This window comes from Mustela putorius, unplaced genomic scaffold, assembly GCF_011764305.1.
Source record: "Mustela putorius furo isolate JIRA1106 unplaced genomic scaffold, ASM1176430v1.1 tig00003834_pilon_pilon_pilon, whole genome shotgun sequence".
Classification (NCBI taxonomy): Eukaryota; Metazoa; Chordata; class Mammalia; order Carnivora; family Mustelidae; genus Mustela; species Mustela putorius.
In genome coordinates this window covers 70,522,070-70,548,470 of record NW_025421987.1, presented here as the reverse complement: position 1 = coordinate 70,548,470, position 26,401 = coordinate 70,522,070, and the positions used below count along the sequence as shown (strand labels likewise).

Genomic DNA, 26,401 nt, shown 5'->3' with positions numbered 1-26,401 from the left:
TAAATGGGTGATGAGAAAATATCTAAAATATTTAAACAGGCAGCACTGCAGGGAAATCTATTCTACCGAGCCACCAAGGTCCTCCGGCCTCTCATTAGAGGTGGGGGTTACTCTGTATTGGGGCACTGGAGTTAAGTGCACACTTCATATCCTATTTAGAAAATTCTAGCTGATTCAGCATTAGCTTGACTTCTAAGAGCAGAGTCAGTTTTTTTTTAGCTATGTTGTAAAAATGACCCCCAACCCCCACCCAAGATGGTTTTAAAGATACAAATCAAAAAAAAAAAAAAGTGAGAACATTGTAGAAAATTATAACTTGGCACCTGAGGTTGCAGCAGCTTCTGAGCCTTCTTCATTAACCTCGATGAAGGACTTGTGAATTGCTTTGGAAAGGAAAATCTCCTTGTTATCTGCAGAAAAATAAAAAAAAGAGAGAGAGAGAGAGAGAAAAGAAGCATTTCTTCAGTATCAGAAATAGAGGAGCCTTTTACTCTTTATTTAAACAGCTTTGGAAAATGTGACTTAAGGCACTGATTCTAAAATAGAAAAGATAATGTCAGATTATATTATGATTTCAGAGAAGCCTTGAAGATGTGTTTTCTGATTTGTTCTTATTTTATATTCTCTTGTTAATGTTTCCCTTCATTTTTATTGGTAATTTTCCCATTGTTTATTTCTTATATTGCCAGAGAAAGCAGAAATGTGGCTCTGTTTTTAATAGCAACTTCAAATTAGTTCATAACTCAAGATAAAAACATCTCAAACATTTGCACTCTAATCTGAAATTTTAAAGCACAAAATGAAAACAGGTAGAAATCCACACATAACCAGAGTAAGAAATTTTTAAAAATTGTATCTCTAATTACTGTAATAATAGAAATATCCTTGGCAAAGAAAAACAAAATTGACTTTTAGATTATAGAAATGTGAATAGAAAAAAGTTACTTTCCATTCCAGTTAATTGGCTTATCTGAGGATTCACAAACATGCTTTATCGTAAAGTCAGAGGAAAGAGCACATTTTCAGTGTTGGGAAGGCTCTTTTTTTCTTAGAGTTGTCTTTCTACGTATGCTTAGTTTTCAATTAATGGCTGCTATGGGCTGAATTGTGTTCTCTCAAAATCAATGTGTTGAAGTTCTAGCTCCCAAGACTTCAGAATACGACTGTATGTATGTATGTATGTATGTATTTAAGATTTCATTTATTTATTTGACAGAGAGAGGCACAGCAAGAGAGGGAACACAAGCAGGGGGAGTGAGAGAGGAAGAAGCAGGCTTCCCGCCAAGCAGGGAGCCTGATGTGGGGCTCGACCCCAGGACCCTGGAATCATGCCCTGAGCTGAAGGTAGATGCTAAATGACTGAGCCACCCAGACACCCCAGAACATGACTGTATTTAGAGATAGAGTCTTAGGTTAAAATGAGGTCATTAGGACAGGCCCTAATCCAATATACTGATGTCCTTAATGAGAATAGAAAATTCGGACACAGATAGAAAAGGAAGACCATGCCTGATGGCTAATTTTATGTGTCAACCTGGCTGGGCCAGGATATCTGTACCCAGATATTTGGCCAAACTATCATTTTGGATGTTTTCTGCAAAAAAAAATTTTGGATGAGATTAACATTTTAAATTGGTGGACTTTGAGTAAAGCAGATTGCCCTTGTGATATAGGGGGCCTTAACCAATCACCTGAAGGCTTTATTATTTTTTTTATTTTTGAAAAAGATTTTATTTATTTATTTGACAGAGGGAGAGAGAGTACAAGCAGGGGGAGTGGCAGAAGAAGAGGGAGAAGCAGGCTCTCTGCTGAACAGGGAGCAAAGACGGGACTTAATCTAGATCCTGGGATCATGACCTGAGCTGAAGCCAGCTGCTTAACCAACTAAGCCAGTCCAGAAGGTGCCCCAGAATATAACTGTATTTAGAGATGCCCCCCAGCTGCAGGCTTTAGAACAAAGACTGACCTCTAAGCAAAAAGGAATTGTTCCATTTGACTGCTTTTGGACTCTTCCCTCAATCTCCAGCTTGCCAGCCCACCCTGCAGATTTTAAATTTCCAAAGTCACCACAAGTATGCAAGCCAGTTCCTTAAAGTAAATCTCAGTCTCAGTCTGTCTGTCTGTTTCTCTATATAGATAGATACATCTCTCTCTATAAACACACACACAGAGACACACACACATCCTGTTGGTCCTATTTATCTGAAGAATGTTAATACACTATGAGAAGACAGACATCTACAAGCCAAGGGGAGAGGTCTAGAAGATTCCAAGCCTGAAGACATCTTGATCTCGGATTTTTAGCCCCCAGAAGCACGAGAAAACAAACATCAGTTGTTCAAGGCCCCCCCCCCCCAGTCTGGGGACTTTGTTATGGCAATTCCAGCAAACTAAGCAATAGGTTGTTGGGTTTCCAACTTTGGTCCTCAAGATCGAAACAAAATGAACAAAACATAGTTCAAATACATAAAAAGAAAAATAGCACAAGGAAGCAAGATACAAGATTACTCAAGTTTCTGCCATCCACAACCCTAGCCCCCTTTTTCCATTCCAGGAGGTGGAATTCAAATTTAAGATAACCTTGTTGCTGATGCACTATTCCGTAAAAGCACAGTGCATTTCCCATTAGGCTACATAGTAAGACTTTTTCAGTAACCCAGTCCTACCCACAATATACACTTTCAAGTTTTCAAAAACACATAATTATCTTATACAGACAGGGAGAAATGCTCAACAACGTTCTTGATACATCTGTTGCATGGCACATGCTTATTTTGAATAAACCTCAAGACAACTGAGTGGCAACTCTGAATATACTTTTAATAGGGATATTACTCAGTTTATATTTAGTATTAAGATATAAGCTTGCATTTTGAAATAGTCTGTCTCACATATTATGATATTTTCTTCTAGAAGGCATTTGATGACTAGAAGAAAAATAAAAAACAATAGAGTTTTGACATTAAACAATTAAGTATAATTATCTCCCTCAAATCCAGAAGACTAGTTTTCTTTTTTCCAACAAATAAGAAGAACAATATAAACTGCATTAAGTAACTAGTCAGATACATTCAGCTGGCAAAACAAATACACAAATTCCAAGACAGTCAAATATATGTACCATTTAGTAGTTAACTGATGCTAGATTATTTTCAGATTCAGTTACCCATTTTGTTCAGTGGGCCAGTGAAGGTGGGGTCATGCCCCAAGAGCTGGTATTATGGCCCCGAACACAAAAGTGACAGAATGTAGTTCCTAAAGGGTAATGAGTGTCCACATTGCCAGTTAAGCCCTCTTTAAATATTCTGAGGATAGTTCTCAAAAATACCAAATGATACTTTAGCCATGTATCATTGCTCAGAGGAAGCTGCCTCTCCGCTCCTGAGCCTGATCTGTTGACTGCACTGGACACCTTGAAAGAAGGAATCTCATCCCTTCAATGCCGGCTTCTACCACAAATGTACCCTCTTCCTCTAGGCATCTAACCTCTTCTATGGCTCATTTAGCCCTACAAAATGGTGGGAGGATGGGTAGGAGGTGCCAGGCACCATGGCAGATAGATCAAGAAAACATGGATGCTGAGGGCTCTTCCCACAGAGCTGGTTATTTAAAAGAGCATGAAATGGACAAACCTTCAACAAGATTCACAAAGAGAGATTACCTAAATATACAATATTAAGACAAAAGAAAACATGTCTAAAGATACAGAGAGAATTTTTTAAAATCACAAAAAAATACTTTGTGTAATTTCCTGCAGACAAACGTGAATCAGTGTATGAGGTATAACCTATTCACTATGAACCGCATGTATTTACAATACCATGATTACGATACAGGAAAACAAAAATATATTTTACAGACCACACCACGGTTTGGTAAGTTTTTATTTTGTTTTGGTTTTTTAAAGATTGTATTTATTTACTTGACCAAGAGAGAGCACAAGCAGGGAAAGCAGCAGGCAGAAGGTGAGGGAGAGAAAGGCTCCCTGCCGAGCAGGGAGGGAGCCTGATGTGGGGCTCAACCCCACGACCTTGAAATCATGACCTGAGCTGAAGGCTGATACTTAACAAACTGAGCCACCATGTGTCCCTCATAAGTTTTGACATATCTGTGAACCCACCTCCACAAATAAGATACAGAAAATTTCCATCTCCCCAAAAGATTTTTGTGTTTCTTTATGCAGATAATTTTGAAAATAAAGAGCTTTGGGGCACCTGGGTGGCTCAGTGGGTTAAAGCCTCTGCCTTTAGCTCAGGTCATGGTCTCAGGGTCCTGAGATCGAGCCCCGCATCGGGCTCTTTGCTCAGGGCTGAGCCTGCTTCCCCCCTCCCTCTCTCTGCCTGCCTCTCTGACTACTTGTGATCTCTGTCTGTCAAATAAATAAATAAAATCTTTAAAAAAAAAAAAAAGCTTTGCCATCAACCAATTTTATAGAAATGTACAAATGATAAAACTAGATGAAGAAAAAAATAGACTATCTGAATAATCCAGTAACCATTAAAGTAGTTGAATGAGTAGATGAAAACTTCCTCCTTCCTCAAAATTCAAGAATGTGAGCCTATGGGCACCTGGGTGACTCAGTGATTTAAGCATCTGACTTTAGATTTCAGCTCAGGTCCTGATCTCATGGTAGTGAGATTGAGCCCTGCATTGAGCTCTGCACCAGGCCTGAAGTCTGCTTGGGATTCTCCCTCTCTCTCTCTCTCCTTCTAGCCCTCCCACCATCCCCTGTCTTTAAAAAAATAAAATAAAATAAAAAAAGGAAGAAGAAGAAGAAGAAAGAAAGAAAGAAAGAAAGAAAGAAAGAAAAAATCTAAGCCTAGATGGTTTTCTAGGCAATTTAACCAATCCCTCAAGGAAAAGATAGGATTTTCTATTACAAATCCATTTTCAATTCTAGAAAGAGAATAAAAGCAATCTAAGTTATCTATGGATAATCTTACCATATTAAAATTGAACCAGGACAGTCTAATAAAAGACCAATAAAATCATAGGCCAAGCTCACCTATTAACATAGAGATAAAAGTTTGTTTTGTTTTGTTTTAATCAGGAAGTTAAACCCAACAACATATGGAAATACTTTTTTAAAATGAGTTTCAAAGGGAAACTCACAGTCTGTAATGGCACAGCAGTTGAGAACGGCTCTAAGTGCCTCCATTTCATATCAAACCTTGCTCTGGGATGATCTCATGAGACCCAAGCCAGTTTATGCCCCTACAACCCTACTTAAAGCCCTGTCTCTCCTCTCCCACTGGCTCTGCCTCCCACCTTGCCTTCCAAATACTGCATACCAGCAGACCTACGGGGCAATGCAAGGTTCTCCATGAGGTTCCTCTGCATCGCTCATGTAGCGGGCTAAAAAACTTAAAAATGCAATCAAGTAGAAGAGCTAAGGGAATGAAACCCAACAGACCAGTGGCATTATTTATATTTCAAATACAGCAAAATAAAGACTGAATCCCATGTTCCAGCTCCCCAGGGTAATTAGCTGCTACACAGCAGACAGCAAACATCTGCAGATTTAAGTGAGACCTCAGGACTTGTAAGTTGGAGAAAACCACCACCCCTTTAGATATTCCAGCAGGAGAAAATGTGACAAACAAATCCTGAGGGGGAAAAAAAGAAAATGAAACTCTCTTCTCTTGGGACAAACTTCAAGCAGTCACAGTCCAATATAAGCTGAAAGTGGTTTAAACAAGAACAGGTCTGCTGCCGCCCCGTCATGTCACACAGAACTTTCCTGTACTTGTCCCTCAATATTGCTCATCCTGATGGAATTATGTGTCAATCAAGGCCATCATTCCTGCAGGGACATTCACCTATTTCTTAAGGACCTGGACCTTGCTGGTCCAATTTCTCTCCTCCCTGAAATTCTGTGCACCCTGCCAGGTACCAAGTAGGCACTCAGATATTTGATGAACCAGGATGGGAGGGCAATTAAGAAGATTTACACTGATGAGCCCGTCTTATCAATTAGAGAAAGTTCACTGTTCTCTAAAAAAGAAAATAAATAAAAGACAAAGCTACATGCGAAAAACAAACAAACAAAAAAACATAAATAATTCCATGCCCTAGCCCCAAGCAGTCTTCCCCTTCTGGCCACAGCAGATATTGCTGCCAAAAAAACTGGTTCTACTTTCCTCTGGGCAGCAAGGAGCAGGGCTCTTCACAAAGGATACGATGGGCATGGGGCCAGTAAACCGTAGGTTTCCCAGAGAAGAGCTGGGCAACAATTCAAGCTCTTCTGAAGAAAGCAGGGCAAAATTCTAAGCCATTCATTCAGTCACTGAGCAAATATTTATCAAGCACTCTGTTGGTATGAGATATTGTGCAGGGCGCTGAAAGCTCCAAGGATCTCTGATTAACATAACGCTGGCGGGGCGGCGTCTTAGGAGTGTGTGCCCCCGCTGCCTCTGTGGCTCTGTTCCGAAACACAGCCAATTGAAATGGATGTCTGCGTCACCAAGGACAGGCTTAAAATAACAAAATGAAGAGAGTTCCATAACAGAGCCTGAGAAAACCAAAAGCATCTCTGTACTTGAGTTGCTAAAATATTTTTAGCATCAACCCCACCCATAAACTTTCGAAAGGTTTTGTAGAATTTGAGCTTTTTCATGGTAGGAATCTTGTTTGTTTGTTTGTTTCTTTGAAGAAATGTTGTGATAGTATCGAAACATTCATACATTCATTCATTCATTCTTTCATTCAGGTACTAAGCACCTCCCATGTGCCAAACATTGTTGATACACTGGATTTACTATGGTGAATGAAACAGTTCCTTCCTGGGCACCTGGGTGGTTCAGTGGGTTAAGCCTCTGCCTTCGGCTCAGGTCATGATCTCAGGATGCTAGGATTGAGCCCCGCATCAGGCTCTCTGCTCAGCCGTGAGCCTGCTTCCTCCTCTCTCTCTCTGCCTGTCTCTCTGCCTACCTGTGATCTCTGTCAAGTAAATAAATAAAATCTTTAAAAACAAAAAACAAAAAACAAAAAAACAGTTCCTTCCTAAGAGGAGGAAAGCAAAAATTAAGTAACAGTGACAATAAAAAAGCAAATTGAGAAATGGCCACAATTTTAGGGTCCGGTTAAGTGTTACTAAAAAGCAAGATGAGGTGATGTTTGCAGGAGGATGAGGGCAGGTGATGAGCTACTTGACTTGAGGTATTGGGGAAGGCAGCTCTGAAATGGTCAATTTGGCTGAGACCTAAGGAATAGGAGCCTGCCACAGGAACACCTGAAGGTAGTTTCCAGCAGAGGGAAAAGCTAGTTTAGAGGCAGTTACAAGCCAGCTGTGTTCAAGGACCCAGAAGAACACCTGTGTGGCTGGATTGAGGAGAGTGCGGAGGGCCAGAGGTCTGAGAGAAGCCTCCATACTTGGAGCGAGGCGGGCTCAGCACCACTTCCTACCGCATGCACCCACCCAGCATCTGTCTGGCTCTCCACACCATGCTGGGCTCTGAAGACAGAGAGTCATCTATGTGTGACCCAGCCCTTGCTTCTGAAGAGCTCTGACATCAGAGATAGGTATGTGAACAAGCAATCTAAGGAAAAGGTTTCCTGTGATAGAACCTGTGATAGCACTTTGTGCTCTGGCAGTCCAGAGGAAGGAAAGTAAACCATTTGGAAGGGAGAGATAACAGGGAAAGCTTCTCAGAGGAGGTGTCATTTGGGCTGGTTCTTGAAGGATAAGTAGAAAAGGGAAAGTCAAACAATCAGGCAAGGGCATTCCCAATGAAGATTGCACTTGGGAAGTGAGACAAGCAGCAGCAATGACTTGAAGGTCCAGGTGGAGCCTGGTTACATCATAAGGAGGTGGGGAGTGGCAGGGGGTGCACCTGACTTTAAGAGTTTGGACTCTGAGGCTGGAAAGCCTGGGCCTCATTCAGAAGTAACAGGGCACCTCTACTTTGATTTTAGAAGATACCTGTGCCAGGAGCTGTAAAGCGTAGATCAGAAGGAGAAGAATCAATGAAACAAAATGGGATTGGGAGGGAGACAAACCATAAGTGACTCTTAATCTCACAAAACAAACTGAAGGTTGCTGGGGGGAGGGGGTTGAGAGAAGGGGGTGGGATTATGGACATTGGGGAGGGTATGTGCTTTGGTGAGTGCTGTGAAGTGTGTAAACCTGGTGATTCACAGACCTGTACCCCTGGGGATAAAAATGTATGTTTATAAAGAATAAAAAAATTAAAAAAAAAAAAAGAATGAAGGGTATAGTCTTCTTAAAGCTGCTAAGACTTCCCCCATCAAATAAATAAATAAAATCTTTTTTAAAAGGAAAAATAAAAGGGCAAAAACAGCGAGGGGTAGGAACATCAAGTTTGCTATCTGTGGCAACAGTCCAGGGGAGAAAGGAAGTGGAGGTACAGCTCTGAAAGAGAAAGACAGTCCTCTGCCGTCCAGGTGCAAGGAGAAGCAGAACCAACAAGGGCAGGATGGAAGAGTCAGTCTGGCATAAATCTAAGCACTTGAGTCTGACCTGAATGTGGCTTTTGCTGTGTCTTCTTAATTCCTTTATTTCATTGGCTCCTTTATTAAAGCTCATACTTTGTGCTGAAGGATTTAGTACTCTCTTTCTCCTTCCCCTTCCACCTTCCAAGAGGATTATCTATTAATCCAAATGCTGACAGTCATTCATTTCCATTACAAAAATAGCCCTTCTCTATAACAGGATCCTCGCTGCCACTAGATGAGCATTTTAAATCGCGCCTGAGAAGAAAATGATTCTCAGCACTCTCTAGATTCCATGTTTATTGTATGAGTCTTTACTCTGTTTCATGTTAGCGGAATTTAGCTATGGCCATGGACATCAAATTGAGATGACAAAAAATAAGCACAATAAATACAGAGCATCTTGTATTCCTCATTTCTTCATTCAGTGAGTACTGGGCAGAAAGCACAAAATCGTGTGCTTCCTGAACCTGTAAGGATCAATCCTGAAGAGGTTTAAATTCTGGCAGAAGATATCCAATGCATCAATAATGATAATATGAGATCAGATGTGATATGCAGCATCAAAAAAGGATAGCACGCTGTAGAATTTACACAGGAGTTATTACATCTGGTTGGTATAATCACGTGGCTCGATGAAGTTGGGGATATTTGTGCTGAAGATCCGTTCAGGAGATATTTTGGGAGGGAGAGATTTTATAAAGCCGGGGCCCTGGGGACATGTGAGGTGCAGCAAAAGCTGTGTGCAAGGAATCAGCTGGAATTAAGGCTGGAGGGAGCTGAAGTCTGAATGCCCTGCTGAGCCATGGGCAGTGCAAAGCAGAGTGAAGGGAGGCTTTGAACAGGAACTGGGATGATCTGAGAGTGGGTTTTAAGGTGATCAATCTTGGCAGTGGCAGAGAAGAAAGATTAGACGGAGAAGAGATTGGAAACCATTTAGGAGGCTATTGAAATCGTCTGGGGCAGCAATAATGAGAGTCTGAATTAAAGGCGGATGCCATGGGATAGAGAATTTAAGAGTGGATTCAAGAGGTCTTACCAATGGACGCTCAAGTCACTCAATTTTTCCAGAAGCAAGAAAATGTGGAAGAGGGTTGTTTTTCCACTGCTAACTCATAGTTGCTATTTTTAAAGAAAGATAAGATTTCACTGCATTAAAAAAAAAAGATTTCTTGCATAATTTAAGAATGAGTACTGTCACAATAGTACTGAACTATTTCCCGGGTTCTTTTGAATTTACAAATTCTACTAAGAATGCAATTTTTTAAAGTTTTTATCCCATTTTCAAGTAAAAATTTTAATTGAGGAAGTAAAACATACAAAAGAAAAAATCCCGAACAGTGCACAGTGACAAAGGAAACAAAATCTCCTCTCTCATCTGGGGGCCTCTGTTCTGTATTCTAGAGACAAACATTGCTATCATTTTCTAACACATTATTCAAAAATGGTCACTGCATCTGAAAGCTTAAATGCATACCTACATTCTCCCCCTCCATCTTTGGAACAATACGCTCCCATTCTGCCAATTGACTTTCCATTCCCTCTCTGCCTCCACAATGCTTTCTCTAGCATGGGGTTTTGTGATTCATCACTAATGACATCTGGTGCTGGATTATTCTTTGTTGCAGGGTAGAATAATCTACTCATGCGGTGTAGGTCCCAGGAATGTAGAAGCATCCCCAGACTTTACCGGATAGATGCCAGTAGCCCTCCCCAGTTGTGACAACCAAAAAGTCTCCAGCTATTGTCAAATGTTCTCTGCAGGACATGGTTGTCCTGGTGTATCCTGGACACACTGCTCCAATAAAGCATATCTATTGTGCTTCTTTTTATTAAATCCAACTGTTTATGTCTCTCTCCCCACAAGTCTGTATCCCTTTTTAGAGCAGGTATGATATCTTAGTGGTTTCTTCATTTTTCTGACCTAGTCCTGAGCTTACACCAACTGACTCACTCACAAAGAGTTATTAAATGAAAGGAAGAGACAGGGCATTGAACGTAATTAATGTATACCTTAAACACCATGAAATTTTCCCCATGAAATTCATTAAGGTAGAAAGTAATAATCAGTTAATGTCAATAACTTTCTGGGTACTTGTAGGGACTACTAAACATCATAGACACTTTAATCAGCAGGGTTTTCACATCATTTAGAGAGGCAAAAACCTAGACATGTGAAAAGGACACCAGCCACATAGGGCAGAGCATATGATGCCTGAATGAATGATGCAGGGAATAAATACTATCAAATCTAGCAAAAGCAGAGAGGCAAGTCTTATAGTTGTGTCACTAGGTTTTTGTTCCATTTTGTTTTTTAAAGATTTTATTTATCTGACAGAGAGAGACACAGCGAGAGAGGGAACACAAGCTAGGGGAATAGGAGAGGGAGAAGCAGGCTCTCAATGGAGCAGGGAGCCCAATGCGGGGCCCGAACCCAGGACTCTGGGACCATGATCCGAGCCGAACTAAGGCAGACGTCTAATGACTGAGCCACCCAGGCGCCCCATAGTTTTTGAATGAATGATTCATAAATTATGCGTATGTGTGTGTGAGAGAGAGAAAAAGAAAGAGAGAGAGAGATTGAGGGACCGTGACAGAGAGAGCAGGTGAGAGAGAGGAGGAGGGAGAGAGAGGGAGAAAAAGGAAGTGTTATTTGGGCTGAGCTCACATGCTGAGGCTACCAAGGTCTTGGCAAAAACTAGGGAGTTAAGAATGAAAGAGTTCCCCCTGAAAGCGTGAGAAGTTGGCTTTAGACCTTTCCTCACGTCATCCTGAAGACTAAATTGGATGGTGGTTGAGGATGGCCGGTCCGGATTGCTTACTGATGTTTTAAGGAGTTCAGTGTTCCAAGAAATGTAATAGAGAATGTGGCCACGAAGAAACTTCTTCTCTCCTTCCTCCGTCGTTTGCTCCTTCAGCGTATGTCGACCGTGTGCCACCCAAGTGTCAGCTGGGTGCCAGGACTCAGGCATGCCGCTGGGAGCACTCTGACAGGGACTCAATTCTGACTGAAGTTTGGTCAAACCAACAGAGCCTTCACAACGTGGACTATATGAACTCTGAAAGATCCGCATATTATTTCAAATTTCCAAACCATCTGCATTCATAATATATATTTATTCTCTATTGTCTCTGGACAGTTAAATATTACATCATAAACCTCCCAGATATGTCAAAAATTTTAAGCTACACTGACCACAATAATTGACTGGCCACTGTAGCATGACTTCCTTGGGACTGAAAAGCCACAGATATTCTATGTGGGGCAAATAACTGCATAGATGTTTGGGTGAAACAGTGAGGAATCTCTAATAAAACAGAAAATAGAGCCATGGTGAGAAAGTGGAATGTAATTACCCAGCTGGAATTTGGCCAGTATGGGAGACAGATTCTCTCAATTCCTGAGGAAGGGAACATAAGAACTTTTAACTATACTATTCTTGAGCCGCAAATACACATTTCTGACTCAAGCACAAAAGTACCCATTAGCTTTTGAATCTCTACCAGTCCCACCTCCTTGACAATCCCACTGAAAATTTCAAAGTTGTAGGAGCTTGGATGCGAGCCATGAAGACCTTTACTTTGGCAAAATTTGCATTTTTCTAGTGGACAGCAAAATTTGGATCACTTATACAGTAGACATTTAGAAAAACTCTACTAGTGTTTTGAGTGTTTAGAGTAAGTTCTCTAATTAAGGGGTGAAAACTACAGTATCAAATACATGAATATCATCTCACTGCTGAGTCCTGCTTGGAAAACAATCTGTCCAATTCTAAATCTGGGAGGGCAAGGCCTTTTTTGATTATCAGCTCCTTGAGAATTTCCTGAAAGCTATGAACCTATCTCTGCTCTCTTTTTTCTTTTGTGTTTGTGTGTGTGCAAGCACATGCATGTGACTGCACATGTATATGCAATTTCATTTAGCACCCACTTCACTGAATTCAATTCCTGGGTCCCCATTGTCCAAGTTGAGAAGCTATTATTCAGTCAGCTTGACTTTCTACAGGTTCTTAATTCTAGAGAGGAAAACTAAATTCTCTCCCGTAGCACATGAACTGCTAAGGAAAATTCTATGCCTTAGCTCTCTGGTTGGAGAGTTGAGTCCAACAAATTGCATATCTAAAGGACTTACACACTGAGCTATTTTTTATCTTGAGATCATCAGACATCACACACATATCTGTGTGTGTGTGTGTGTTGATATCATCAGAAAATAGATTGTTTTATATTCCATATTTTTTTAAAGAGTTTATTCATTTATTTGACAGAGATTACAAGGAGGCAGAGAGGCAGGCAGAGAGAAGCAGGGAAGCAGGCTCCCCGCTGAGCAGAGAACCCAATGCGGGGCTGTATTCAGGGCTCGATCCCAAGACGCTGAGATCATGACCTGAGCCGAAGGCAGAGGCTTTAACCCACTGAGCCATCCAGGCGCCCCTTATTTTCCATATTCTATAGAAATGATAGAACATCATTATATAAGCTAAGTCTTTTTTTTTTTTAAGATTTTATTTATTTGACAGATTGAGAGATCACAGGTAGTCAGAAAAGCAGGCAGAGAGAGAGGAGGAAGCAGGCTCCCTGCTGAGCAGATGCGGGACTTGATCCTTGGACCCTGGGATCATGACCTGAGCTGAAGGCAGAGGCTTAACCCACTGAGCCACCCAGGTGCCCCCTATAAGCTAAGTCTTAAACTCACAGGTACCTTATTTCAATGATGAATGTCTTGGGATTAGCTACTTAAAATATTTCCAAAAGGATTTCACATGTTCTGAGTACTTAATGTTGTTACCCTGAACAAATTAGGGCATCTGAATCCAGTAATTCAACTAGGTTTTCCCCCAGTTGGGATTTTTAAAATAAATTACTCAACACCCAATATGCCAGGTATATTTGGAAGCTACTTCTTCAAAACCATCCTTTTTTAAAAATTTAATTTAATTTTTTCCAGTGTTCCAAGATTCATTGTTTATGCACCACACCCTGTGCTCCATGAAATATGTGCCCTCCATAATACCCACCACCAGACTCACCCAACCCCTCCACCCCCCTCCAAAAAAAAAAAAAAAAACAAAAAACCCCAAACCATTCTTTTCTTATTGAAGACTTAAGATAATCTTTATATCATCTTACTAGGTATTCTTTTAAAAAGTGTCTGGTTCTCACAGCAGGCATGCATTTATCCTCTCTTCCTTCTATCCTATATTAGTTCCTGTAACTGGACATATTGAGGCATTAAATCAACATGTTTATTGATTATCTACAAGGCATTGTGTCAGATAGGATAGGGGAATTTAAAGATGTACAGGACAGGTCTTCTGGAGAATATCTACTGTTGAAGATAAGACATGGACCAGAATAATCTAAACTTAATGTTGATAACTGTTATTTATAGCTTTGTGTATAGAAGGTAAATGTATTTGTTATATTTATCTGACAAATGATAACTTTATTTTACCTCAGAACACCATAGTAAATAGAGGGTTCAACATCATCATTTAAAAAAGAAAATGTATTTATTTGTTTTTTTAAAGGAGCTAGAAATTTAGTGAATATGCCATAAGGGACCAACGAGCAGGACAGGTGGGTGAAGGCTGCTTTTGAGGGAGGAGGCTGAGGGAGTATATTGACATATGGGATTTTCCCCTTTTTGGTAACTGTGCCTGGTTGCAAGTAGCCCATTGGCTAGGTAGGGCCTATGGATACTTTGAGGTCAGTCGCCTGATGGGCCTGTCTACATTCAGCCATTCTCTCTGGGCCCCTTTGCCTTGATCAAATTTGTATTGCTTAAGCCTGTTGCCTAAAAGTGGCCTCTCTATCCGCGCCCCAACCCTCGAACAATTCTGACTCTTAAATCTTTAAGATTTAAAGATCTTAAATCTTTAAGGTGCATCATCATTTTTAAAACCTTTCATGAAATAACATTTTTTAAAAAAATTAGTGTTTATCTCCTACCAGACAAAGCTGTCAAATTTGCATTTTTGATGAAAACTTCAGTTATTCCAAGAGCCTTCAAAACATCTTTTAAATCAATTTCCTGTTCCACGGTGAACCTGGAGGACACATAGGGGGAAATGCATTTGGTTACAGCACTTTTAAAGTATTTAGTTACAGTATCCTGTTACCTGGGACAAGAATAAAAATGTTGGATATGTAGATTTTAATGGTAAATTATGCTAAAACTGGGTGGCATCTGACTGCAAGTAGTACTTGATTGTGCTCATAAAAAGAGGAGACGGCAAAAAGAATATTGTATCAGAATAGTATTAGATTATTAAGTAGGAAAAGTATTTGATGTGGACACAAAACTGTAATATATAGGATGGAGTAAGTGTTTTGAGGTCCAGAATATAAAACTCGTAACTCAGTAGCCTTCAAAATTGTGTGACCTAGTAATACATTTGATTTTTTAAGCTGTCAGTGGCTAATCAAATATTTACCCAAGGCATTTCATTCTCTTAGTATCCTTGCTCAGCTTCCTGTGAAAAGGGAAAGCCAATGCTGTATCTAATTGCTGTATAATGAATACCTCTTACATTTCAACTTCATACACTCACAGAAAGGAAACATAAAAGCTATCAGGTTAACAATATGCATCTTCCTGGTTATATTAACCTCCAGGACCTAAGCCTGTTCTCATGGTACCAATCAACAAAAGTGAATTAAATATTACATCTTAAAAACTGTACACTTTTACAATTATATTAGAGATTCTTTTTTAAGCAAAAGAGTAACAAATTTGTATTTTTTGTTTTAATGGGCTTTATGAATTATACATAAATGTGCATCACATTTGCAAGAAGAAATAAAACATTACTTAAAACTGAAATGAAAATAAGTACAGTGGTCATGAGCAGAATATTAATTTAAAAAAATGGTTTCCACAGAGCATCTGATTAGTCGTATTAAAGAGTCTCTCCCAAACCAATGAATTGTCTCACCCATCTTTCTAGTGAAAAATATGGAGTGAAACATGGTTGCATTTAACACACAAATGCAGCATTTTTTAAGCAAAGGTTATTATTTTTTTTATAAAATGTGAGAATAACTAGAAGTAAATGTTTCCTTTTTTTCCTCAGATGTTGCTGTTTGATCAATAAAAATCCTAAATAAGTTTTTAGGCAATGGGCTGTATCCTTAAAAGAGCTAAGTCTGTGACAGTCACAAAACATCACATTAGCATCATTTCTGATGTCTGGTTTTAAGAAGAATGACAAGGAAATGGTTGCTATAAACAAGACTCAGACGTCAAGAGGAATAGTCAGGGGAAAACAGTTTTAGCAGGTTCTATTTCTATGACAAATAGAAAAATAAATGTATAGCAAGCATATCAAACCATATAAAGTGTATCCTACACTTTAACTTGGACTTGGCATTGTTTCTTTTGTTTCCTACAAAAAGAAGATGTTGATTGTGAAAGTGGAAAAGGGGGATGAGTGGGGAAGTATGGACTGTCTCAAAGAATACCGTCAATGGCTTGATTAAGGTGTTTTGTGTGTGTGCTTTATATTTATTATTCATTAATGGATCTACCAAAAACTATTCCAAGACTCTAACGTTAATTTAAACGTCACGAAAATCCCTGGAGGTCAGTATTATTATTATCCTCAGTTAATAGAAGAAGAAACCAAGGAGGAGAAAGATGAGATAACTTGACCAAGATCAGATGGCTAATAAATGGCAGAGCAGGGGCACAGACCCAGGTCATATTCTGTATGTTCTGATCCACCTAAAATAGGAAAGTGAAGGAAGAGATTAGGAGAGGATTCTCTGTGCTTCTTAAGAGCAACCTGGTTTGTTTCACACTTCTGAGGTTTGCTGTTTCAGGTGAGGATGGTAATTTAGCCAGACTGAATTTGGGCAAGTTCCTTAGTTTCTGAGCCTTGGATTTGGCTGACATTGATAATACCTGCCTCATAGTATTGTCAAGGGGATTAAATAAGGTTTCTAGAAGTCTTAAAAAAATTTTTTTTTATTTTTAAAAATAAAAATTTTAGGGCTCGAACTCCTAACCCTAAGATCAAAAATTGCATGCTCTATCAACTGAGCCAACCAGGTGCCCCAAAGATTTCTAGAAGTCTTAGGATGGTGCCTGTATGTAGGACGCATGTAATAAAGGGCAGATTGGGTTACAGCATTTATGATATTGCAGTTCATATAACATTCACATTATCATAGGTGTTAAGGTATTGTATATTTGCATTTTAGTAATGGTGGAGTAATTTGATTAAATTGCTGTTTCATCTCTGCTGCTTTAGCTGTAAATGAGTCAAATCTAGTGTCTTTTTTATTTCAATATCTGTAGTATCTAGCATAGGACAATATACATAGGTTGAAGTGAAAAAAATCTAGGTGACCATGACTGTTTGTTCAAAGTTGAAGATGGGATGTGAACAATTTCTATTTATCCATCTCTTGTCTTTCTTTCCTTATCAAACTACTGAGAAACAGCTGTCATCCATTTACTAACTCTTTCCTCTTAATAGAGACTAATATTCACATATTAGAGACTAATAATCTTTAATAATCTTAAATAATCCTTAATACAGACACTAACAATCATTATCACCTCCCATAACTGAGGGCTAATAATCTTTAATAATCTTAAATAATCTTTAGTACAGACACTAACAATCATTATCATCTCCCATACCTGAGGGCTCACTGTGTCCCAGACACTACACAAATCCTTTTACATATAGTATCTCATTTAATCATCCCTATGATAACGTCACAGAATCCTAGGAGATGATGCATTGTTGTCTCTATTCTTCAGAAGAACAAACTGAAATTTAGTCAAGCCAAGCAACTTGCCATAGTCACACAGCTAGTAGGTGGTAGAATGAGCATATGAGCTAAGGCCTGTCTGACTGCAAAGTGCCCCACCTCTAAGAACTACAATTCTAACGATGGCTATTTAAAAACAATCAAACAAACCATAGGTAGATTTTACATTTCGCCCACCAAACTCAAAAATAAAAAGCCACAACCTTGCTTTTTTAAACCCAAAGGCATGCCTATTTTAACAATGTAAATATGCATTTGCAACTTTCTGAGTAAGTTGAAGAGGTATGTAGAGGGCAGAAGCATCTCCATATCTCCGGTGTGGAGAGCAAATGTTAAGAAAGAATAAATATATATTACATATAAGGAGATTTATACAACTTGTAAGCAATTAAGAAACTAATCAAGACACCCTCTGTAGAAAAGCCCAGAGAAAAAGCACTTATGTTAAAGAACAATATCGGATGGCTTATGTATTAGTTTTCTTTTATAAACATGAAACGAAAGTGCTTTATTTCTAAGACAATCATTTTCCAAGTAAAAGGATGGTCTCTGCTTACAAAATAGAAAACCACTTTATATCCATTGATTTACAGCACTCTGATCCCAAATGACAAATCTGAGACTACAAAAGTCAAGAGTGGAATGATACGACAGCCAGGTACCCCTGCATTCCAAATATTAAGGTATTTGATTTTTATTTTAGAACCATCTTCTTGCACCTTATATAATGAAGAAGGTAATGTTCATGAGAATAAGGTTTTTAAAAAATCTTACTGGAAGAAAAGTATATGTAAAGTTATCCATAGGTTAACACAAGGTGAATACTAGGACTTAAAAGGTATACTGAAAATAAATAATAATAATGGTAATACATAATAATTATAGGATGTTAGACATTATTCTAAAGTCCTTTTTTGATATCTTACATATATTTTTTTAATCTATATTAGCCAAACTGTTTTTGCTACCATGAATATATTGGAAGAATATTTGGTAGTGTCCATTAAATCTTAGAAATGTATGACTATGTATTAACCTTTTGATATTTCACTGGATTTGTGATATCACATATGTATAGCAATTTTACCCTCTCCTGAATAGAGTTTTGTATTTTGGATAAAAATACAATTTCAATTCAGTATCTGATTCCTATAGGGCTTATTGTTCAGAGGGAAAAATAATAAAAATACAAAAGTAGTTGTCCCCTTTTCCCCCCTCAAAATACCCTATACCTTTTAAGAAAGGCATTTAGAACCTATATGCATGAAATCTAATATAGTAGAAAGTAAAAGCACCTGTGGAGCAGGACAAGAATTGGTAAAATTACAGAAATGCAAAGTTGCCATTTCAGAGTAGTATCTCCATGTGAATAAAACCAGACAAACATTTTAAGACAGACACCTGAGTAAACCTAGGAAATGGCTATTAAAACTTTTTAACCTCTGCTAAAATGAGGTCATAAACATGATTATTCTCACTGAACACTTAGTGGATTCTAATACTGTAAAATGGAAGGGGTATATTTTTTCCTATTGATTATTATCTACACGTAAGTATTTGAAAACAGTCAATTTCTTTAAAAGGGAAACCAGATTCATGTTATGTAGCTATATTATGTTATGTAGCTATTTTCTCTCTATGCATTAACCAGGCAGAGGGAGAGTTCATAGAAATTCTGGCGAAATGGATACATGGTAATTAACTGTGCCTAGTTTAGTATCAGGCATTAATATGAGCAAACAAGCTAAACTATTTCATAATTGAAGAGTATCTCTTAGAAAATGAAAATTTAATTTTCTTTTGCTGCCATGTTCCATTTCTCAGTGGACAGGACCTGGAGGCCACATTTTCTAGTGAATATGCTTGAATTAGAATATGTGATCCTTACTAAGCATTCATTTAGAATTCTGTTAAAATCATCCTAAATAACTTTGCATTCTGTTAAAATCATCCTAAATAACTTTGCATTCTCACAGAATTGAAGCATTTGGCCATGCTGCACTTAGTTCATGGAATTTAATAAGGGAAGAGTTAATACTATACTGAATTTCTCTTTTTATCAAAAAGAGAAATATACAGAGACATACACAATAATCAGTATCAGGCAAAGAAACATGAGAAGAGCATTTTAGGCCAATGCAAAAACATGCAGAGACCCAGAGGCAGGAAAAAGCATGCTATCTGTATGTAGCATAGCAACAAGCACATAGATAGAACATGCTACCAAGTGTTGTTGTGGTGAATGGCCAGAGATCAGGTTGAGAAGAACATCTAGGCCCTGCACAGATTTTATTATTTAATCCACAGGGCGAATTTTAATCTTTCTCCTTCTTATTTATGATCGCATCTTGGCACTGAGCACAGAAACTTGCTTGCGCTTCTTCCAACAATGTGGGAGATTGTTTTCTCTCCAGCTATAATCAACTTTAAATATTAATGAAATACAGAAGACTGCCAATGCAAATGATATTCAGAGACGATCTACTGAGAAACATTCTAAAATGAAGCTAAGATTATTGACTAGGATCTGAAACTAGGTCTTAGGAAATAGTACTGAGTGAATCGATAAGGGAGCTTGAGCTTGTGTCTCTGGGCAGGACCTCGTGAGTACAAAAGACGACTTTTAAAAAAGGAGGAGGAAGGGAAGGGGACAAGAAGAAGGGGAGTAGGGGAAGAAAGTAGCTGAGACTTAAAATTCAAAGGTATTTGGACCTGAGTGGGAAACTACATTGAAATCTCTCCCACTATGCTGTTGGAGGGAGTCCCACAGGAACATCTTACCTGGGCAGGTACACTTCCACTTTTTGTTTCTTCACAGAGTTTGCCCATTCTTCAATCAGTTGTGCTTTGACCAATGGCTCCAGCGTGGCCAGTGGAACTTCCTGCCTGGACAATACCAGCATCATACTTATCTCCTCTCCCTCATAGGGTATTTCTAGGACTTGGTAGATACCCCCAGCTTCATTGGAACCATCACTAAATTCTCCTAAAACAAAAATAAAAGTGATAAAAGGCCCATATCCAAGTTCAAATAAAAGGTTTAATTTGTTTTAACTGTCTTCCAAAATAGTGTGTGTGTGTGTGTGTGTGTGTGTGTGTATCCAGGTATCTGAGAAAAAAGGCTTTTGGGGTTTTGTTTTGTTTTGTTTTTAAAGCTCCTGAAATCAAGTGAACCTTCAGTCCTAAAGTATTTATTTCATCTTAGAATCCCCAGAATTATATCATAATTGTCATAATATATTCTCTAGACTTACTTTTTATTTTTAAATGAGATACTTCAGATGAATATTTAGTTAAAGAATATCTTCAGAAGCAATGATCAGTCCTGGTTAGAAAAACAAAGCCCTAGATCTAACTTAGATGTAGTTCACATTTGCCAATACCCACTGGATTTCTAAGAAGGGGAAAATGGACTACGTAATACCTAGGACTTTATTATTACCACAACTAAAAGTTTTGAGGCCAAGATAGCATAGTCAAAATGAAATCTATTACATTATCTAGGTAGTTATCTAGGGTATTTGTGGTGCTTAAGACCTCTATATTAGGTAATAAAGGTTGGTTAGGTAATGGGATTTTTATTCCAATAACTTAGCTAAATTCACCAGGCTTCCATAAAAACATAAAGAAGTCTCTAAAGCAAATGGTCCTGTTGCTACCTTAAAATTTCCCCCATTTTCAAAAAGAAAATGTAATGCTTCTGTTATGTGCATTTTCCTATAACTAATCTAGGTCCTTTAGACCTTTGAACATTTGGTTCTCAAGTAGAGTGGGTAAGAATACAGTTCATTGCAGCGTGTAAGAAAGATTGACACCCTAAACCTCTGAGAAGTCCAATGAAATATCTCTGAAAATAATGCCAAGGATCCTAAGTTGTATCACAAATCACAGACTTTCAATAAATGAAACTATGAATGAGTAATGACATCTGACCAAACATACACAGTCTGAAAGCAAAGTTTTAAAGAAATGCTTGTAATTCAAAAAGTGGTAAGGAATCCAAAGCAAGGGCAAAGCGGAACATATGGGTCACTGACAACCACCCCAAATCCAATGGCTTTCTGGAGTAACTTATAATGTTCTTTACAAGGTACATGGGAATAAAGCCACTCTGCAGGTGTAATCAACTTCATAATTTAAAGAAGTCTACTGGAAAACTGTCAATGCATGTAATATTCACTCAGGATCTAATTAGAGGCCTTTGAAAATTGAGCCAAGGAAACTGAATTGCAGCTCAAACGAGACTGACAAGCTATTTGAATAATAAATATTTCACATTCTTTCTTAAAAATTAATTAATACACTGCAGGAAGAGAGAAATAAAAGCCAGAATGTCTTACCATAATAAAATTCCCCTTGTTGATACATCATTGGAATTTGGACTTCACTTTCATCATCTTTGGTGAAGGAAAAGGTTCTAGTATTTTCAGGTCTAAATTGTGACTTCCAGCTCCCCTTGAAATAGACAGCATTGATGAGGGCCAAATGAGTGCCGGCATCAAAATCCCTGGGGGATACCAAATCCTTCAACAGACCTATTCAGGAAAAATGAATAGATGAACATTCATATTAAATCTGAAGGTGAAAGGGGACCCAAAGATTATCAAACTACCATCTGATAGAGTAATCCAGAAAAAACATGTACCAATACCAAATTGACAAAAAAATTAAGTGTCCTGCTTTCAAAGGAAAAATGTTACATATACACCCACACATGCATACACACACACACACACACACACACAAAATACAGATTAAGGAGGTCTAAAACAGACCCACCTGACATAACACTGGTAGGATCTTGACACTTGCAGAAATGATAGAACCATGTACAACAGAATCCCAGACTTTACCACTTTCTAGTTGTGATGATGTGTGTACAACTCTTAACACAGAGTAAGCGCTCCGTAATCATCACCAGGTTTATTCTTGAACAACATATGTGATTAAAATGTCATTCAGTTCAAAAATGTCCCCCATGTATATTGGCTATCTTTCCACAGAATATAACAATTACATTTGACTAGGTGAAAACAGATGAGTGAAAGCCAATTGAACTCATGATGCCATATTATCTATGATTTGAAATGTCTCCTTACAAATCTGTTTTCAAAGATATTGGGTCTTTGTTGATAGCAAAAAAATGTTTATTTTAAAAAATTTTAAAAAGATTTTACCTATTCATTTGACAGAGAGAAAGAGAGAGAGAGAGCACAAGCAGGGGGAATAGCAGGAAGAGGGAGAAGCCAGCTCCCCACTGAGCAGGGAGCCCCATAGCAGGTCTCTATCCCAAGACCCCAGGATCATGATCCAAGGTGGAAGGCAGCTGCTTAACCAACTGAGCCACCAGGCGTCCCACTAAAAATGTTAAAAAGATTTTGGAAATAGCTTTTAATCATTCAGTCTACTCAAAGTGGATTATTATTCTTGACTTATTCTTTGAATGATAAAATACAAACATAAGTTTCTTTTATCCTACATTTTAATGTCATAGTTAAAAAAGAACCAAAATTTATATTCTCTCATTTTACTAATGATAATACTTCTCTAGGTGCTCACAAAGGTGCCTCAGAATTTTTGGGATGAGGACATAGGGCATGTGGTCAGGTATTTTTGTTATTGTTCCAAAATAAAATATATTAGATTGACATTATTTGGGGAGTTCTGACAGTATGAATTAACTTAGTGAACATCTGCAATCTACTTGAAATTTGGTCTCATTTTAAAAATTCTAATTTCAATATTTTGATGGTAAAGTTAGAAAATAAAATGGTAAAATATGACACATATGGAAAGCTTAAATACATTTTTAAAGAATAGATTAAAAACAAATTTTATTTATTATTTTTTAAAGATTTAAAAAAAAATTTTTTTTTCACCCAATGGGGGCTCAAACTCACAACTCCAAGATCAAGTGTCAAATGTTCCACCAACTAAGCCAGCCAGGTGCCCCAAGATTAGAAATAAATTTTAAAATAAATGTATCTCTTTCTAATTCTCCACTTATTTGGAATTAAAATGGCTACTCCTTTTTAAAGAAATCCTATACCATTCTTTTGATTATCAATCAAGTTCTGCCATTTAAAAGCCCAACTCTGGGGGCACCTGGGTGTGGCCCAGATTGTGGTTAAGATGGTTAGGTATCTGCCTTCAGCTCAGGTCATGATCTCCAGGCCCTGAGATGGAGCCCCATGTCAGGCTTTCAGCTCAGTGGGGAGTCTGTGTCTGCCTCTCCCCCTGCTTGTGCTCTGTCTCTCTCTCTCGAATAAATAAATAAAATCTTAAAAAAATAAAGCTCAACTCTGATTTTTAACTCTCTCTTATATTCTATTTTTAATTTATTTTTAAGAGGTCCACCAACTGCCATTCTAACTGGCATCTAACTTCTTAAATAAGTCAGCTCAAGCAAAATTCCATACAGTAGTTAGGATTACCATGCAGAGGAAAACCATGATTGGAGAGACAGATTTCAGACTTATTTATCACAGTGCCAAAATTCTTCACATGCCAAAAGATTTAAATTCTTTCAAAAATGTTTATTCATAAGCAATGCCTCTAAAAAGACTATAATCTATACAAAATAATTATTAGATACTCGACTAAATGTTAACATTCAAAAATCCAATCAGAGTGAAGAGACAAATAATTTCAGAAGTAGAAGAGAGTTAAAACTAAGCTACCAGAGAAAGAAAGGAACTAAATGACATACTATTTGTGTTATTCTCCACCCACTTATTGATATGGTTGGCCACAGCTATATTTTGACTGAAGTCCACATGATTTACTTCTGCTTTAAAGTACTTTTTCAGCATTTGCAAAAATTCCTCATTGACATGAAATCCATTTTGCACGAAGAGGGAGTTGGCAACTTTCATCACATACTGGCTCTCTTTAGCAGTGACCATGTTAGAAAAATCCTTCAAGAAGGAAAATTCATCACCTGCAAAATGGCAAAAAGTTTATTAGTGGAACAAACACAGTGAATGACCACGGGAGTGGAGAAGCACCAAAACACAGCAAGGGAGAGATATGAGACAGGAGCCCAAGGGAAGAGCGGTATTTATTCCCCATAGCAACATGACAAGGAGGCTCCAATATTTGTGCCATTTCTAGATTTTCAAATTAACTTTTGAGTATTTTGAACGGATATTATTTTTCATTTTAACTGATGTCTTGGTAGAATCTATTATAGAGATTTTTTTGGTTGTCTCCTTTCAAAGTGCTTAGGGTTATTCTCATTAAATTGGTCTTCATTCTATAATTAAAGAATAAGAATTAAGCTTAATTACCTATTTTAAAAATCAAAATATTCCTTGAAATTTTACTTTCACTGAACTTTTTTTTGCCTTATAACTAGAAAAGTCCCTTAGAAATCAGAGTTCTTAACTTTTTAATGAGTTGATTCTCATGCATATTAAAAATGTTAAAATAGAACTCATACATCATGTCAAAATGATTACAAAATACCTTTTGGCTAAAAACTTTCTCCAATACATAACATTTTCATAATAATAAAACATTTCAAAAAAATTCTTGGATGCTACTTTAAAAATGAAGATACAGTTGGTTTTAAGCAAAAATTTCTGATATTCTTAGAGAATCTTGTTGCTTTTCTTCTAGCAGTTATCATGGTTGTAATTTTTCATTTATGTGATAATTAATTTACACATGCCTCTTCCTCTAGACTGAAAACTCAGTAAGAACCATGTTTGCTTTTATTTGTCACAGTGAGGTTTATTTAAATAATAATAATAATGATAATAAAATCTACAATTTCCTTAGATTAACTCAGCTAAGGATGTAGCAAGAAATTACTACTTTTCTTGGGTTTCCTGATGGTTCTCCTAACCATACCATCCTAGTGAGATCACTTTCTCACATTGTATGAATAGTGCTACCTGTGGCCAAAGACAATTGAGTAGAAAGTTAAAGCCAAACCACCTTGATAAATTAAACCTAAGCACACTCACCATTTTTCAGGTTATCATATCCCATTGAATGACGGATTTCTTTCAGGGTAGACCCTTGGGCCCCAAGTTCCATCATTCCTATAGCGAAGGTAACACTCAATGGAGAGAAAAGAATATTTTCATCTTCCCCAGTGGCTCGAAGATGGTTATACATATTCACTGACAACTCAGCAATGGTTTCATCAGGGAAAGTGGCCCCTAAAGCCAGACTTTGTAGAATCAGCAAAGAGAAGAGTCCAAGGAAAGCCATGTTGGGAGAGCTCAAGCCTGGAAAACAATAATTTCCATATTAATTATCACTGAGAATGGAGTGAAAGGCAAAAAAATAAGAAGAAGAAGAATTATTTCTTGGCAAAGTTGTAAAGCAAACCAATTTTCTAAACATTTACAGTGCTAATATCTCCTAACAAAAGTCCCTTTAAAGAATATGTTGGGAGATACTATTTTTAAAAAGGCAATTAATAGTCAAATGGACAAATTACACTGCTAATTCTGAGGATATTTCCAGGAACAGGGTCGCCCTGGTCCCCACCTTCATGGGGTGAAGAGTATGTATAGCTACATATATAATGGATAATTAAAGACCATGTTTGGTGAGGCTATTGTATCAATTTCTCATATCTTCACCATATATATTTTGGTCATGATTTTGACACAATTTACTCTAATTTACATCAAACTACACACGTCCAGGAGAACTATAATGGAAACCAAAAGATATTTACAGGGTTTAAGAGGAACTAGTGAAGTCAGGCATTTGAAAATGTTGGTTTACCCATTTACTGTAATTTATAAAAATTAATGCACCATGCAACTGGGTTGCCAGTTGGCAGGAAAAGATCAGATACACACCTGCCACCGGCCCCAGTGTATCAACCCCAGCTGCAGAACCCACAGGAAGTGGTAACCCAGAGAAGAAGCAGGTTCAGCACATTCTTGTGTGCTTTTCCCTTCCACCGTGGCTCCCTGTGAGGCTGCTGCTCCCAGTGGCCATCTCTGGGCAGGGAGGAGGCTTCGACCATACTGACCTTTTAAACTCAGGCTGATTTACCATTTCAGCTTATACTGATGCTTCTATTTCAATGAGTATCAGGCTTATCTGGTCCTTGAACCATTTTCTCTTTGGAAGAGAAAGTGTGGGTGCCCAGATATCTCTGGCTAACATTTCTTCCTCCTGGCACACCAGTATTCCAGAA

General features: G+C 38.0%; 1 protein-coding gene across 4 annotated transcripts in view; it reads right to left on the bottom strand.

Moving 5' to 3' along the window:
• SERPINI1 (serpin family I member 1) overlaps nt 1-26,401 on the bottom strand; it is a 71,705-nt gene that overhangs the window by 1,946 nt on the left and 43,358 nt on the right. For 3 of the 4 annotated variants that reach the window (XM_004756514.3, XM_004756515.3, XM_004756513.3), the window contains 6 exons: nt 25,206-25,472; nt 23,945-24,175; nt 21,576-21,770; nt 20,017-20,221; nt 14,404-14,501; nt 324-410 (listed from right to left, as the gene is read on the bottom strand). In XM_004756514.3, the coding sequence (XP_004756571.1) occupies nt 324-410; nt 14,404-14,501; nt 20,017-20,221; nt 21,576-21,770; nt 23,945-24,175; nt 25,206-25,455 (1,066 nt within the window). In that variant the 5' untranslated portion in view covers nt 25,456-25,472. Of the gene's footprint in view, nt 1-323; nt 411-14,403; nt 14,502-20,016; nt 20,222-21,575; nt 21,771-23,944; nt 24,176-25,205; nt 25,473-26,233; nt 26,386-26,401 lie in introns of those variants that run through there. The other variant, XM_045088607.1, reaches the window with a different exon arrangement.